The sequence below is a fragment of the Chiloscyllium punctatum genome, chromosome 12 (genome assembly GCF_047496795.1).
Source record: "Chiloscyllium punctatum isolate Juve2018m chromosome 12, sChiPun1.3, whole genome shotgun sequence".
Lineage (NCBI taxonomy): Eukaryota > Metazoa > Chordata > Chondrichthyes > Orectolobiformes > Hemiscylliidae > Chiloscyllium > Chiloscyllium punctatum.
Window position 1 is genome coordinate 256121 of NC_092750.1, and position 17584 is coordinate 273704.

Consider the following 17584-nt stretch of genomic DNA (forward strand, 5'->3'; position numbering starts at 1 on the left):
TAACCCTTCCTCCAGGTCATTTATAAAAATGACAAACAGCAATGGTCCAAAAACAGATCCTTGCGGAACACCACTAGTGACGGCACTCCAAGATGAACCTTTGCCATCAACTACTACCCTCTGTCTTCTTCCAGAGAGCCAATTCCTAATCCAAACCTCCAACTCACCCTCAATGCCATATCTCTGTATTTTCTGCAGTAGCCTACCATGGGGGACCTTATCAAACGCCTTACTAAAATCCATATATACCACATCTACCGCTTTCCCCTCATCTACCTCCTTAGTCACCTTCTCAAAGAATTCAATAAGGTTTGTGAGGCACGACCTGCCCTTCACAAAACCATGCTGACTATCCTTGATCACATCATTCTTATCCAGATGTGCATAAATCCTATCCCTTACAATTCTCTCTAAGACTTTGCCCACAACAGAAGTGAGACTCACTGGCCTATAGTTACTAGGATTATCCCTACTCCCCTTCTTGAACAAGGGAACCACGTTTGCTAGCCTCCAGTCCTCTGGCACTACTCCTGTCAACAAAGAGGACACAAAAATCAAGGCCAATGGCTCTGCAATCTCCTCCCTTGCTTCCCAGAGAATCCTAGGATAAATGCCATCAGGCCCAGGGGACTTATCTATTTTCACCCTTGCCAGAATTTCCAACACCTCTTCTCTACATATCTCAAAGCCATCCATTCTACTTATTCGTGCCTCAGTATTCATATCGACAACAATGTCCTGTTCCTGAGTGAATACTGATGAAAAGTATTCATTCAGCGCCTCCCCAATCTCTTCAGCCTCCACACGCAACTTCCCATTACTATCCTTGATTGGACCTATTCCTTCCCTAGTCATTCTTTTATTCCTAACATACCTATAGAAAGCCTTAGGGTTTTCCCTAATCCTACCAACTAAGGACCTTTCATGTCCCCTCCTTGCTGCTCTTAGCTCTCTCTTCAGGTCCTTCCGGGCTACCTTATAACTCTCAATTGCCCCTATTGAATCTTCACGCCTCATCTTTACAAAGGCCGCCCTCTTCCATTTAACAAGAGATTCCAACTCCTTATTAAACCACGGCTCCCTCACACGACCCTTTCCTCCCTGCCTGATAGGTACGTACTTATCAAGGACACTCAATAGTTGCTCCTTGAACAAGTTCCACATATCAATTACGCTCTTGCCTTGGAATCTACTTTTCCAATCCACACCTCCTAAGTCATGCCTCAACGCATCATAATTTCCCTGCCCCCAGCTATAACTCTTGCCCTGTAGTACACACTTATCCCTCCCCATCACGAGACTAAAAATCACCGAATTGTGGTCACTGTCCCCAAAGTGCTCACCTACCTCTAGTTCTAATACCTGGCCTGGTTCGTTACCCAGAACCAAATCCAGTATGGCCTCACCTCTAGTTGGCTTATCTACATATTGTGTCAGGAAACTCTCCTGCACACATTGCACAAACACTGACCCATCTAACGAACTTGAGCTATAGCTTTCCCAATCAATATCAGGAAAGTTAAAGTCTCCCATAACAATCACCCTATTACTGTCACTCTTCTCCTGAATCATCTTCGCAATCCTTTCTTCAACGATTCTAGGACTATTAGGAGGCCTGTAAAAGACTCCTAACAGGGTGACCTCACCTCTCCTATTCCTAACCTCAACCCAAACTACCTCAGATGGCAAATCTTCATCCATCTTCCTTTCCACCGCTGTAATACTATCTTTGACAAGCAAAGCCACACCCCCCCCTCTTTTACCCCCACCTCTGACCCTACTAAAACATTTAAACCCTGGAACCTGCAACAGCCAATCCTGTCCCTGATCTAGCCATGTCTCCGTAATAGCCACAACATCGAAGTCCCAGGTACCAACCCACGCTGCGAGTTCACCTACCTTATTTCGTATACTTCTGGCATTAAAGTATACACACTTCAAGCCACTCTTCTGTTTACAGGCACGATCCTTTAAGATTGATACCATATTCCTACCCTCCCTACACTCCAGGTCCTGCACCCTAAAGTTACAGTCTGGGTTCCCATGCCCCTGCAGAGTTAGTTTAAACCCCCCCCAAGAGCACTAGCAAACCTCCCCCCAAGGATACTGGTGCCCCTCAGGTTCAGGTGCAGACCATCCTGTCTATAGAGGTCCCACCTTCCCCAGAAAGAACCCCAGTTATCCAAATACCGAAATCCCTCCCTCCTGCACCATCCCTGTAGCCACGCATTTAACTCTTCTCTCTCCCTATTCCTCGACTCTCTATCACGTGGCACGGGTAACAAACCAGAGACAACAACTCTGTTCGTTCTAACTCTGAGCTTCCAACCTAGCTCCCTAAAAGCCTGTCTAACATCCTCAGCTCTCCTACCTATGTCATTGGTGCCAATATGGACCACGACTTCAGGCTGCTCCCCCTCCCCCTTAAGGACCCGGAAAACACGATCAGAGACATCACGTACCCTTGCACCTGGGAGGCAACATACCAAACGTGAGTCTCTCTCGTTCCCACAAAACCGCCTATCTGTGCCCCGAACTATCGAGTCCCCAATTATTATTGCTCTGCTCTTCTCCACCCTTCCCTTCTGAGTAGCGGGGACAGGCTCCGTGCCAGAGGCCTGAGCCCCGTTACTTACCCCTGGTAAGTCGTCCCCCCCACAAGTATCCAAAACGGTATACTTGTTCTTGAGGGGAACGACCACAGGGGGTCCCTGCACTGGCTGCTTCCTCCCAGTCCCCCTCACTGTCGCCCATCTATCTGCCATCTTTGGAGTTACTACTTCCCTATAGCTCCGATCTATGACCCCCTCTGCCTCCCGAATGATCCGAAGTTCATCCAACTCCAGCTCCAGTTCCCTAACCTAACCTACACTAGCCCACTATCCTCCATATGCCTATCCAATGCCCGTTTAAATGCCCATAAAGAGGGAGAGTCCACCACTGCTACTGGCAGGGCATTCCATGAACTCACGACTCGCTGAGTAAAGAATCTACCCTTAACATCTGTCCTATATCTACCACCCCTTAATTTAAAGCTATGCTCCCTCGTAACAGCTGACTCCATACGTGGAAAAAGTTCTCATGGTCAACCCTATCTAAACCCTTAATCATCTTGTACACCTCTATCAAGTCACCCCTAAACCTTCTTTTCTCCAATGAAAACAGCCCCAAGTGCCTCAGCCTTTCCTCATACGATCTTCCTACCATACCAGGCAACATTCTGGTAAACCTCTTCTGCACCTCTGTTCCAGTGCCTCCACATCCTTCCTATAGTATGGCAACCAAAACTGCACACAATACTCCAGATGCGGCCGCACCAGAGTCTTATACAACTGCAACATGACCTCAGAACTCCGGAACTCAATTCCTCTACCAATAAAAGCCAGTACGCCATATGCCTTCTTCACCGCACTATTTACCATTCTATAGATATGGACTGCTCCACTATCAAAAGAATCACAAATGGTGCTGAATATCAGTGAACATTTCTTTTTGTGACCTTTTGATGGAAGGAAGGTCATTGATATTGGAAATGGGAGTCTCCTTTAAAACTGAAAAAGAATCATGGAAACATCGAACATAGGAGCAGGAATATGCCTTTTGGCCCTACGAGCCTGCTCCACTATTTAACATGATCATGACTGCATCCAACTCTGTACCCTTTTGCCACTTTCTCCCCGATCCTTTGATCATTTAAGAACTATACCTACATCTTTCTTCAAAGTCTTTTCTATTTTGGCCTCAACAATTTCCTGTGGCAGAGAATTCTCCAGGCGCACCACTCTCTGGGTGAAGAAATTCCTCCTCACCTCTGTCCTAAAAGGCCAACACCATAACTTTAGATTGTGACTCCTGTTTCTGGACTCCCTACTCATCGTAAACCTCCTTCCTCATCTGCCTGGTCTAATCCTGTTAGAATTTTACAGGTTTGTAGGAGATCCTGCCTGCCCACCTATTATCTTCTGTATTATATACTTTACACAGAGGGTGGTAGGTGCCTGGAACGAGTTGTCAGTAGAGGTAGTAGAGGCAGGCACGGTAGATTAATTTAAGATACGACTGGACAGATGCACGAGTAGGCGGGGAGCAGAGGAATACAGATGCTTAGGAATTGGGCGACAGATTTAGACAGTGGATTTGGACCGGCTCAGACTTGGAGGGCGGAAGGGCCTGTACCTGGGCTTTAAATTTTCTTTGTTTTTCTTTGTTCTTTATATCCTTCTTTCATTTCTATCTTTGTTTTCCTCACTTCTGTTTCCAAACCACAGCCACGTGCTATAGATACCATAGTGCTAATGTCATTTTACTCATAAGAGAGAAATGCAGTCTAATGCAGTGGTAACAAAAATATCATTAGGGCAACTGGTAGAATTTAAACTGAATCAATATAACTGGATTTGAAAGCAAGTCTCAGTAATGGTGACAATGACAGCTGCCACTGATTGCTGTACTTACAACTTCAGACCCACAGCAATATGGTTGAGTCTTAATTATCCTCTGAAGGGGCGAAAAAAGCCATTTACTTCAAGAGCAACTAAGGACGTGCAGCACATGTTGTCTGTCCCACAAAAAGAATAAAGCAAAAATATCTAATAACTTGGTCAAACAGGAATCCTCTTCCTTATTCTTTCATAGAATGTGGGAAACAACATGTTGCCCATTCCTATTTTTCATGGAACTATGTGGATTTCTTGGCTATTTCAGAAGACGGTTATCTACACTAGTAGTCTGAGTCACGTGGGCCAGATTACCTAAGAACAGTAGACTTCATTCACTAAAAGAACAGTACTGAACCAGATGGCTTTTCTCCAATAATAAGTGATAGATTCCTGAGACTAGCTTTCCTTTTGAAATATATTAATCAAATTTAAATTCTACCATCTGCTTGGTGGAATTCAAACTTGCGTCCCCAGACCCTTGAAATGACTAATTCAGTAACACTGTCATTATGCCAATGTCACCCCCAAAAATGGATGCTGACTTGTTCTAATAATACTACGCTTTACTAAGTGCACTGTTAAGACTTCTTTATAAACATCAACTAGCCACAAAACGACATGACCTTCCCTCACTAATATCCCTACATACAAATGAGGAAGGACACCACTTCTACTGGGACAACACATCCATCCTAGGACAAGCCAAACAGAGAGACACACACGAGAATTCCTAGAAGCATGGCATTCCAACCGGAACTCTATCAATAAACACATTGACTTGGACCCGATTAACCACCTCCTGAGAAAAAGAACGGGAAATGACATAACTAAAGGAAATGACATCACCGCAGGAAATGACATCACTAACCTAAAGATATAAATAGAAAGCAGGAATCATTAGCAATGCTTCGTCCGGAGGCTCACTGAAGATGTTACCTAGTATGGTGAAGAAATGTCTGAAAATGAATCTTCCAGCTCAATGAGCAAACCTACATCCAGAAACTCAACTTGAGCTACAAATCTTCTTAAGACTTGCTTCCTTTTTAACAATTTCCAACACTTTCAAGATGACTGATAGTAGCAACCTTTTTTGTAGATTGTCCTCTTCCTTTTTTGAATAGTGCTAACATTTGTGAGTTCCAATTCAGAATCTAAGGAAGTATACACTCCATCTCTGTATATATCTCTTTTAGAATAATAGGACACAGGCCAGTATGAACTGTCCAATTTTAGTCCCTTGAATTTCTCCAGTACTTTTTACTCTCTTGATATTAATTATCCAGAGAACCGACTCGTGTGGTGACCCATAAGAAGTGGCAAATGGAATTTAATGCAGAAAAGTGTGAGGTGATTCATTTTGGAAGGAGTAACAGGAATACAGAGTACTGGGCTAATGATAAGATTCTTGACAGACAGATCTCTGCTCATCCACATATCTTTATTCCGAGAATATTAGGAGCATGAAACGTACTGCCTGCAACAGCAGTAAACTCAGCAACTTTAAGGGCATTTAAATGGTCTTTGGATAAACAAATGGATGAAAATGGAACAGTGTAGGGTAGATGGGCTTCAGATTGTTTCCACAAGTCAGCGCAACATCGAAGGCTGAAGAGCCTGTACTGCACTGTAATGTTCTATCTTGGTATCCATGTGCATAGATCCCTGAAAGTTGCCACCCAGGTTGATAGGGTTGTTAAGGTGGCGTATGGTGTGTTGTCTTTTATTGGTAGAAGATTGAGTTTCAGAACGGTGGCACAGTGGTTAGCACTGCTGCCTCACAGCGCTAGAGACCCGGGTTCAATTCCAGCCTCGGGTGACTGTGTGGAGTTTGCACATTCTCCCAGTGTCTGTGTGAGTTTCCTCCGGTTTCATCCCACAGGCCAAAAATGTGCAGGTTAGGTGAATTGGCCATGCTAAATTGCCCGTAGTGTTACGCGAAAGGGTAAATGTAGGGAAAAGGGTCTGGGTGGGTTGCGCTTCGGCGGGTCAGTGTGGACTTGTTGGGCTGAAGGGTCTGTTTCCACACTGTAAGTAATCTAATCCAACCATGAGATCATGTTGCAGCTATAGAAAACTCTGGTGCAGCTGCACTTGGAAGTATTGCGTACAGTTCTGGTAGCCACATTTTAGGAAAGTTGTGAAAGCATTGGAAAGGGTGCAGAGGAGATTTACCAGGATGTTGCTTAGTATGGAGGGATGGTCTTACGAGGAAAGGTTGAGGAACTTGAAACTGTTTTCATAAGAGAGAAGGTTGAGAGGTGACTTGGTAGAGACATACAAGATGATCAGAGGATTTGATAGGAAAGACAGTGACTGCCTTTTTCCTCAGATGGTGATGGATAGCACAAGAGGACATAGCTTTAAATTGAGGGGTGATAGATATCAGAGGTAGGTTCTTTACTCAGAGTAGTAAGGGAGTGCAATGCCCTGTTTGCAATAGTAGTGGACTCACCAACTGTAAGGGCATTTAAATGGTCATTGGATGAATATATGAATGATAATGGAATAGTGTAGGTTAGATGGGCTTCAGATTGGTTTCACAGGTTGGCGCAATATCGACAGCCAAAGGGCCTGTACTGCGCTGTAATGTTCTATGTTTTATGTTCTATCTCAGGTCAGGGAACTGCAACTCCTAGCCAACTGAGACGTGTCGTCAAGGAGTTGATCAATCCCCCACCACCTCCTAACCCAACTTACATAATACAATGCAAGGGAAACATTCCCAGGTACAAGTCTCCAACTTATTGTATAACCAGTGTGTTTGCTTTGGAAATAATTATATCAACCCACAAGTAGAGAAAGCAAATGAATTACATGTAAATTTATATAGAACCAGCTCCAACCTGAGACAATGATATCCTGATCAACTGACCAATGGTTCTCATAAATTACCCATAGCCTGTGCAGCTATGAAGTGCTTGTTTGAATTGACAAAGATCAGCCAGGTTTCCTGCACTTTGTCATTATTGAAAGACCGTTGTAGATGTAGAAATTAGGTGAGGCAGGATCAGGCTTGGTTGTGCTGCCACCCAGGGTAGAAAAGTGCCAATGCTCACTGACTAGCACCACACAAAACCAGCAGCCACATGGGCAGAGCAACCAAGCTGTCAGCCAATCAGGTTCAAGACCAGCAACTTCAGGGGAAGAGAATCTTGGAAAAATAAAAACATGAAACAAAAGTTTTTAAGATCAACAAGACAGTCACAATTTATGAACTACTCACCTTTAGCCTCACCAACATATGCACCTGTGCCAGGATCCACAACGGCTCAGAGAGGAGTTCTACTATAGCAGAGAGACCGAACGCTGCCACGCCAACTTCATAATGAGGTATTAGAGCTGGGTCTGGGGTTGTTACTAAATGGAGCCAAACCCAACCCAAAAGTAATGACCAGAGCACTCCAAGTGGAACACTGAAATAAAGAGCAAGCACAGAATCATTACTACTAACTATCAATGGGTTGCTTCAGGGTGGTACAATAGTTCTTGGTCCTCATTGATCTGATCCTCATTTCTACGCCAATCTGAAGTTTACATGATTTCAATTTGTGAAATAAACTGGAGAACAGAGCTAGCCAACTGGATACAAAATTGGCTTCAAGGTAGAAGACGGATGATGGCGGTAGAGGGTTGGTATTCGGACTGGAGGCCTATGACCAGCAGTGTCCTGCAAGGATTAGGTGCTAGGTCCAGTGCTTTTCATCATTTATATAAATGATTTGGATGTGAATATAGGAGGTATGGTCAATAAGTTTGCAGATGACACCAAAGTTGGTGCAGCGGACAGTGAAGAAAGTTATCTCAGAATACAACAGGACCTCGATCAGATGGGCCAATAAGCCAAAGAGTAGCAGATGGAGTTTAATTTAAATAAATATGAAATGTTGCATTTTGATAAGACTAATCAGGGCAGGACTTGTACAGCTAATTGTAGGAACCATTAGAGCTGGGTAGTGTTGCTGAACAAAGAGACCCATTGATGCAGGTAAATAATTATTTGAAAATGGAGTTGCAGGTGGACAGGTTGGTGAAGAAGGTATTTGGCTAACTGGCCTTCAATGGTCAGTGCATTGAGTAGAGGAGTTGGGACATCATGCTGCAGCTGTACAGGACATTGAACACTGTGTTCAATTCTGGTCTCCCTGCTCATGTTATTAAACTTGAAAGCATTCAGCAAAGATTTGCAAGGATGTTGCTGTGATTGGAGGATTTGAGACATAGGGAGAGGCCAAATAGGCTGGGGCTTTTTAATCCCTGGAGTGTCAGAGGCTTATAGAGGTTTTTAAAATCTTGAGGATTATAAGCAGGGTGAACAGCCAAGGGCTTTTTCCCAGGGTGGGGAGTCCAAAACTAGAAGGCATAACTTTAAGGTGAGGGGTGGGGTGGGGTGGGGAGGGGAATTTAAAAGGGAACTGAGGAGCACCTTTTACATGCAGAGAGTGACCTAGCAGAGATGGCTTTGGAGGGGAGTACAAAAAAAATTAAAAGGCATCCGAATGGGTACATGAATAGAAAGGGTTTAGAGGGACATAAGTCAAATGCGGGCAGACGGACTAGATCAGTTTATGATATCTGGCTGGCATGGACAAGTTGGACCGAAGGATCTGCTTCCAATAGATAACAGCTGCAAGAGTAGGCCATTCGGCCCTTCAAGCCAGCACCACCATTCATTATGATCATGGCTGATCATCTACAATCAGTATCCTGTTCCAGCCTTATCTCCATAACCCTTGGTTCCACTATCTTTAAGAGCTCTATCCATCTCTTTCTTGAAAGTAACCGGAGACTTAACCTCCACTGCCTTCTGGGGCAGAACATTCCATATATCCACCACTCTCTGGGTGAAGAAGTTTCTCTTCAACTCTATTCTAAATGCCCTACCCCTTATTTTAAAACGGTGTCCTCTGGTTTGGGATTCACCCATCAGTGGAAAAATGCTTCCTGCCTCCAGAGTGTCCAATTCTTTAATAATCTTATACGCCTCAATCAATCCCCTTCATGCTTCTAAACGCAAGTACATACAATCCCAGTTGCTCCAATCTTTCAACAGATGATAGTCCCGCCATTCCGGAACCTACGCTGCACTTCCTCAATAGCCAGAATGTCCTTCCTCAAATTTGGAGACCAAAACTGCACACAATACTCTAGGTGCGGTCTCACCAGAAGGACTTCTTTGCTCCTATATTCAATTCCTCTTGTTATGAAGGCCAGCATGCCATTAGCTTTCTTCATGGCCTGCTGTACCTGCATGCTTGCTTTCATTGACTGATGTACAAGAATACCTAGATCTCATTGTACTTCCCCTTTACCTAACTTGACTCCATTCAGATAATAGGCAAAAGTGAGGACTGCAGATGCTGGAAATCAGAGTCTAGATTAGTGTGATGCTGGAAAAGTGCAGCAGGTCAGGCAGCATCCGAGGAGCAGGAAAATCCATTTAGATAGTAATCTGCCTTCCTGTTCTTGCCAAAGTGGATAACCACACATTTATCCACATTAAACTGCATCTGCCATGCATCTGTCCACTCACCTAGCCTGTCCAAGTCACCCTGTATTCTCATAACATCCTCCTTACATTTCACCCTACCACCTAGCTTTGTGTCATCAGCAAATTTGCTAATATTACTTTTAATACCTTCATCTATATCATTAATGTATATTGTAAACAGCTGCGGTCCCAGCACTGAACCTTGTGGTACACCACTGGTCACCGCCCGCCATTCCGAAAGGGACCCGTTTATCACTACTCTTTGCTTCCTGACAGCCAGCCAATTTTCAATCCAAGTCAGTATTTTGCCCTCGATACCACGTGCCCTAATTTTGCTCATTAATCTCCTATTTGGGACTTTATCAAAGGCTTTCTGAAAGTCCAGGTAAACTACATCCACTGGTTCTCCCTTGTCCATCTTCATAGTTACATCCTGAAAAGATTCAAGAAGATTATTCAAGCATAATTTTCCCTTTGTAAATCCATGCTGGCTCTGACCTATCCTGTTACTGCTATCCAAATGAGTCATAATTTCATCTTTTATAATTGACTCCAGCATCTTTCCCACCACTGATGTCAGGTTAACCGGTCTATAATTCCCTGTTTTCTCTCTTCCTCCCTTCTTGAAAGTGGGAGGACATTAGTCACCCTCCAATCTGCAGGAACTGATCCTGAATCGATTGAACATTGGAAAATGATTACCAATGTGTCTACGATTTCTAGAGCCACCTTCTTAAGTAATCTGGGATGCAGACCACCAGGTCCAGAGGACTTATCAGCTTTCGGATCTAACAGTCCATCCAACACCATTTCCTGCCTAATATAAATTCCATGCTATATCACTCTATAACTCTTCACAGTTCTTAAACAATGAGTCCAGTGAACAACAACTGCTCAGAATTTGACATTTATTGATTTTTTTTGGTCTTAATTTGATTTTATAGATTTTACTGTAGTGCACACTTATTATACTGTACAACATACAATAGGCTAAATAATTGCAACAATGGCAGAAGAGCAGCGCAGATTGTGAGACCCTTATCAAGGTGGTTCAGTGGTTAGCACTGCCGCCTCACAGTGCCAGGGATCTGGTTTTGATTCCAGCCTTGGGTGACTGCCTATATAGAGTTTGCAATGTCTTCCCTGTGCTTATGTGGGTTTCCTCCCACAATCTTAAGATATGCAGGCTAGGTGGGTTAGCCATGGTAAATGAGGGGTTAAGTGAATAGTGTCGGAAGGTGGGGGGGTAGAGGGAGGCAGAAGGATAGGGAGGGAAATGGAGGAATGCTCTTCAGAGGGTTGGTGCAGACTTCAACGGACCAAATCTACACTGTAGGGAACCTATGATACTTCTATGATTCAATGGTGATGGTACATTAAAACCAGGTGCAAGGATTAACAGTAGGGCTGGATAAACTTCTAGAAAGGGAAGCAACCAGTAGTTATAGTTCAAGTGTGAACCAACAACATAGGGAGATGCTTGGAGGAGATGCAGACATAGTTTCATGCTTTAGAGAGAGTAGGTGGAACACAGGATCCCCAAGGTAGTAATCTCAGAAATACTACGTGTGTGACGAGCTTCACAATTTAGGCAAGTCAGATCAGGGAGGTAAATGTATGGTTGAGGGATGTTGTAGAAGGGAGAGGTTTAGATTTTGGAAAAAAATTGGATCACTTTTGGGAAAGGAGGAAGTTGTTCAGAAGAGAGGGGTTTCACCTGAACAGAAAAAGACCTGATCTCCTGGCTGAGTGCATAAATCGTATAGTGCCGGTAGATTTAAAAATGTAAGGCAGAGGGCAAATGAGACAAAACAGGGTACAGGGAAAAAGAAGTGAGGGAAGGCATAAGTGTTAACAGTGAACAAAGAAGTGGTCACCTTCCAAAGGGTACAATGAACAAAACTGGGGAACTGGAAGCAGAAACTGCTCTAGGGAGGTATACAAAGTAGCATTGACAGAAACATGGCTCAAGCCTGAACAGGACTGGATATTTAACATCCTAGGTTATAAATTTTTTTGTAGACACAGAGTTGATTAAGAGAGAGGAAGTGCAGTAATCTTGGTCAAAGTTAGTATTATTACCCTTGAATGAGATGCAGTTCCTGAATTAGAATCTACATGGTTGGAGGAGAGAAACAGGAAAGGAGTGGTGACCTTGTTGGGTATTTATTATAACCTTCCAAATTGTGGGGTGGAAGTAGAAGAGACCATATGTAGGCAGATTATGGAAATCTGCAGGACAAGCTGGATTGTGATAACTGGTGATTTCAATTATATCTTAGGGTAGCCTGGAATAAAGTTAGTGTTTGGAGCAAGGAAGGGGAGAAATTCTTGCAATGTGTGCAGAAGAACTCTCTGTAATAGTACATTTCCCATCCTACCAGGCAGGGAGCTGTGCTGATAGGAAAGAAGGTAGGTCAAGTGGAAGATATCAGAGCAGCATTTTGGAAATAGCAATCATAATATCAAATTGTAAAAAGGTAAAAATTAGTCAATGACTAAGATCCCAGACTTGAAAAGGGCAGAGTTTAGGGGTCAAAAAGTTGAACTGGAGCATGTTGATTGGAAATGCATTTTGGTGGATAAAATAATAGCTGAAAATGGGGGTATTTAAAAAAAAGATGAACAGGGTGCAAGTTAGGTATATACCCATGGGAAATAAATACAAGGTACCCAATGCTACAGTACCCTAAATGTCTAAGGATATTGATGAGGAGGTAAGGAAGGAGAAGTAGGCATATGATGCATACTGGAATAAAAATAGCAACAGAAGTTAGGAAGAGTATCTCAAATACAGAGGAGAGGCTAAGGCTGGAATAAGGAAGGCTAAGAGAAGGCATGAGGGAAGGGTGGCAGGCTCCACTAAAACATTCTTCAAACATATTGATAGTAAAAGATTAGTGAAGGATAGAGTGGCCCATAAGGAACAAGCAAGATAAACTGCTCACTGAAACAAAGGGTATGGTTGAGGTATTAAATTAGTGCTTTGCTTCTGTCTTTTCTAAATTAGAAAATGGTGACAATGGCCCAGTTGGAAACATGAGAGTTGAGCAACTGAGCAGTATAGTGATTAAAAGTAAAAGGTGCTAAAAAGGCTGGTGACAGTCCATGTACAGAAGTCACCAGCCCTGACTGTAAACATCCTAGATTGCTGAAAAAGTTAAGGAAGCAGTCCACAGAGCCGTTGACAAAAAGGATTTCAAAGTTCTCTGAACATAGATTAGTCCTGGGGGACAGGAGTTTCCAAATATGACACCGTTGTTTAGAAAAGGGCAAACGTAACCCAGGAAATGACAGAACCATCAGATTGACATTAATAGGGTGAAAACTGATGGAGACCATAATATGGGATCAGGTAAATATACACTTAGAGAAAAATAAGTTAATACTAGACAGTCAACATGCCTTTGTCAAGGTCAGATCCTGTCTTGACAAATTTCATCGAGTTCTCTGATAAGGTAACATAGGCAGTGAATGGAGGATAGTGCTGCAGATGTTGTATATTTGGACTTCAGAAAGCATTTGATATGGCGAAGTTTTAAGGTTGGTTAGCAAATTAAGAAATATTTGGGACTGATGTGTCCTTGGCAAATGGACTAAAAGTTGACAAAAAATAGGAAACAGAGGGTAGGTATAGATGGGCATTTCTCAGATTGGAGACAAGTTGAAAGTTATGTTTCCCAGGGATCAATGTTGGGACCCTTCCTTTTCTAATTTACATGAATGATTTGGAGATGGAGTGCAAAACCTCTAAATGTGCAGATAACACTAAGCTAGGGAGAATAGTGGGTTTTGAGAAGATTTGTAGCTCAGATTGAGGTTCTGGATGTAGGTTTGCTCACTGAATCGAAAGGTTCATTTTCAGAAGTTTCATCACCCTACTAAGTAACTTCTTCAGTGGGTAATTCCTGCATTCTATTTATATGTTTGGGTTTTCTTGGGTTGGTGACGTCATTTCCTGGGGTGACATCATTTTCTGTTGTGATGTCATTTCCTGTTTTTCTCAGGGAGGGGTGGTAGATGGGGTCTAACTCGATGTGTTTTTGATAGATACAGGCTCAACGGTACAACTTTGAAGGGCATATAAGAGCAGAGAGACCTTGTGGTTCACATGCATAATTCTCTGAAGATGGCCAGACATGTTGAAATAGTTGTTAAGAAGGCTTACAAGATTCTTGGGTTTATAAATAGATGTTAAAGTATAAAAGCAAGGAAGTCATAGAGATGCACAGCACAGAAACAGACCCTTAGTCCAACTCATCCATGCTGACCAGATTCCCAAACTAATAGGACATAGAACATAGAAAAGTACAGCACAGAACACGCCCTTTGGCTCACAATGTTGTGCTGAGGATTATTTCTAATCTAAAATAAAATAATCTAACCTACGCACCCCTCAATTCACTGCTGTCCGTGTGCATGTCTAGCAAATGGTCCTATCTAGTCCTATTTGGCAGAACTTGGCCCATATCCCTCTAAATCCTTCCTATTCATATACCCATCCAGATGCCTTTTTAAATGTAATTGTACCAAATTCCACCACTTCCTCTAACAGCTCATTCCATACATTCACCACCCTGTGTGAAAAAGTTGCCCCTTTAGGTCCTTTTAATTTTTTTCCTCTCTCACCCTAAGTTTATGCCCTCTAGTTCTAGGCATTGCCACCCAGAGAAAATACCTTGTCTATTTACCCAATCCATGCCTCTCATGACATTATAAACCTCTAAAAGTTCACTCCTCCACTTCTGACACTCCAGGGAAAACAGCCCCACCTATTCAACCTCTCCCTATCACTCAAACCCTTCACTCCTGTTAACATTGTTGTAAACCTTTCCTGAACCCTTTCAAGTTTCATAACATCCTTCCGATTGGTGGGAAACCAGAACTGCACGCAATATTCCAAATATGGCCAAACCAATTTCCTGTACAGCTGTAACATGACCTCCCAGTGTCTTTACTCGATGCTCTGACCAATAAAGCAAAGCATACCAAATGCCTTCTTCACTATCTTACCTACGTGCTACTCCACTTTCAAGTGACTATGAACCTGCAGTCCAAGGTCTCTTTGTTCAGCGACACTCTCCAGGTCCTTACCACTAAGTGCATAAGTCCTGCCCTGACTTGCCTTTCCAAAATGCAGTACCTCACACTTATGTAAATTAAATTCCATCTGCCACTCCTCAGCCCATTGCCCCAGCTGATCATCCCGCTGTACTCGGAGATAACCTTCTTTGCTGTCCACTACACCTTTGCAGTGTCATCTGCAAACTTACCATAGCTCCTATGTTCACATCCAAATAATTTATATAAATGACAAAAAACAGTGGACGCAGCACCAATCTTTGTGGCACACTGCTGGTCAAAGGCCTCCAGTCTGAAAGGCAACCCTCCACCACTACCTCTGTCTTCTACCTTCAAGCCAGCTCTTTGTCCAAATATCTAGTTCTTCCTGTATTCCATGTGATCCATAAGTTTACAGTCTTTCAAAACAGTAGACTTTGGGGTTTCTGATATCTCACCATTTTAGCTTTTGTTTTCTTTATTCTGTCATTGAATGTGGGCCTTACTTTGCCCATCACAAATTTCCCTTGACTGAACAGTCTTGTTTGGCCATTTTAAAAGGCTATTCAGAGTTAATCACAATGATATGTGCCTGAAGTCATATGTAGGCCAAACCAGGTAACAGTGACAGATTTTCTTTGAAAGGACATTAGTGAACCAGATGGTTTTTGTGTGAGAATCGTTAATAATTTCATGGTTACTATCACTTTCAATTACAGATTTGTTAATTGACTTATTGCCACTCTGCATACAAGAACTTTCGAACCCTCATCATCAACCCTCACTCTTTCTGTCCTCATATTTACATTCATCTCTGCACATCCATCCAACCCTCATGCACCTCCCTCCCCCTCACCCTTTACAACCTTTAACCTAACACTTGGAATGCACAGCAGCTCAATTCCCTACATCCTGGATCCCCACCCATGTACACAGTTCACCACATGCAAGTGCAGCATTCAGACTCCCACCATCAGAGCAAACACATTACTAATGTGTTTCAGGCATCATGCTCTGTGCTAAGGAAAGGTATGTAATTTATTTGTATTAATACCACGTTCTTTTGAATGTTTGGATTTCAAATCTGTGGCATTTGGTGTTGGTCTATTTTGTGTTCAAGGGGTTTAATAATTAACTAGATCAGTCTTCTTGGAACTATGACTTTAAATCAGTGCATATCAGAGAGCAGGCTGGAAGCCTCCTGGAAAGTTAATGGATGCTTGTTTAGATTATGGGATTTTACGACAAGAGAAGAAGAAAACGTTAAGTTTGGGAATAAAACAACTTGCATCTTCCAATTATCAGCACAATTTTAGGGGTATTGGAAAGATAGCATTAAGATGGGAGGCAATGGCCTAGTGTTATTATCACTGGACTGTTAATCCACAGACCCAGGTAATGCTCCGGGGACCTGGGCTCGAATCGTGCTACGGCAGATGGTTAAAGACAAAAAAAACTACAGATGCTGTAATCCAAGGCAAACAAGCAGAAGGATGGAAGAGCACAGCAAGCCAGGCAGCATCAGGAGGTGGAGAAATCAACGTTTCAGGTGTAACCCTTCTTCAGAACTGGGCAGATGGTGACATTTGAATTCAGTACATATCTGGAATTAAACAGCCTAATGATGACCATGAATCACTGTCAATTATCATAAGAACTTATCTCATTCACTAATGTCCCTTAGGGAAAGAAATCTGTCATGTTTACCTGGTCTAGCCTACGTGTGACTCCAGACCCACAGAATTGTGGTTGACTCTGGGAATTTGGGAATCAGCTATGGAGGGTCAGTATTGGGATGAAGGAATTCCATTGTTAGGTGTAAAATTGCGGCAGATTAGGTCACTCCAGCCGGAGCTCTTCCACTCTTTCTCTTCTTTTCTTCCCTTTCTTTTCACCCCCTTAGTGTTTTTTTTCCTTCTCTCCCAGCCTCTAGTGATGACTCCCGGCTTCCAATGACTGGGAACCTCCCAGCCTTGCATAGCAGTCTCCCAGCATGGGATCTCCCAGCCTGGCATAGCAGCTTCCCATATCATGCATGACAATGGCAACCTCCCAGCCTGGTGCAGTGTCTTCCCGTAGCGGCGTCCCAAGCCCGGCATCCTCCTGGACTGACATGGCAGTCTGAAGCAATCTCCCAGCCTCATGATCCTCAGGTGAAGTCTGACGCAGTCTGGAGCCAAGACCCAGTGCAGATTGGAGGCTAGGTGCCAGTGTGGTCTGGGTTGGAAGACTGTGGTTCTAAACTTTTATTTCTGCAATGCTGGACACTTTATTTCTCTATTCTCTAAGATCTGTAACTAAACAAGCTGTACCTAGAGTACCTTTGTACCTGAGATGGCTGTAAGTGGCAATGTATAAAATTTTCACTGCACTCTGAGTACACGTGACAATAAAGGTTAATTCTAATTCTATGACTGTTTGCTTTTGGGGTGCTTTTAATGAGGCTACAGCATTCAGTCTTTTTGAGTGATACTCAACGAGTTGAGAGTACTACTTAAATTGATTTTTAAAATAAGATATGCCAGAATTTAGAGATTATAACTCCAGTCTGGGTTTTTAATTTCAGAGAAAACTAAACAACGTACGTGAATTGACC

The 17584-nt window shown here is 43.0% G+C and overlaps 1 protein-coding gene across 7 annotated transcripts in view; it reads right to left on the reverse strand.

The window, feature by feature from the left end:
• The window catches only part of rft1 (RFT1 homolog), a 112053-nt gene that overhangs the window by 76282 nt on the left and 18187 nt on the right, over positions 1-17584 (reverse strand). For all 7 annotated transcript variants that reach the window (XR_011962005.1, XM_072581694.1, XM_072581696.1 and 4 more), the window contains one exon: positions 7663-7852. Coding sequence is in view for 6 of the 7 variants with exons in the window: in XM_072581694.1 (XP_072437795.1) it covers positions 7663-7852 (190 nt within the window). In the remaining variant the exon portion in view is untranslated. The remainder of the gene's footprint in view (positions 1-7662; positions 7853-17584) is intronic.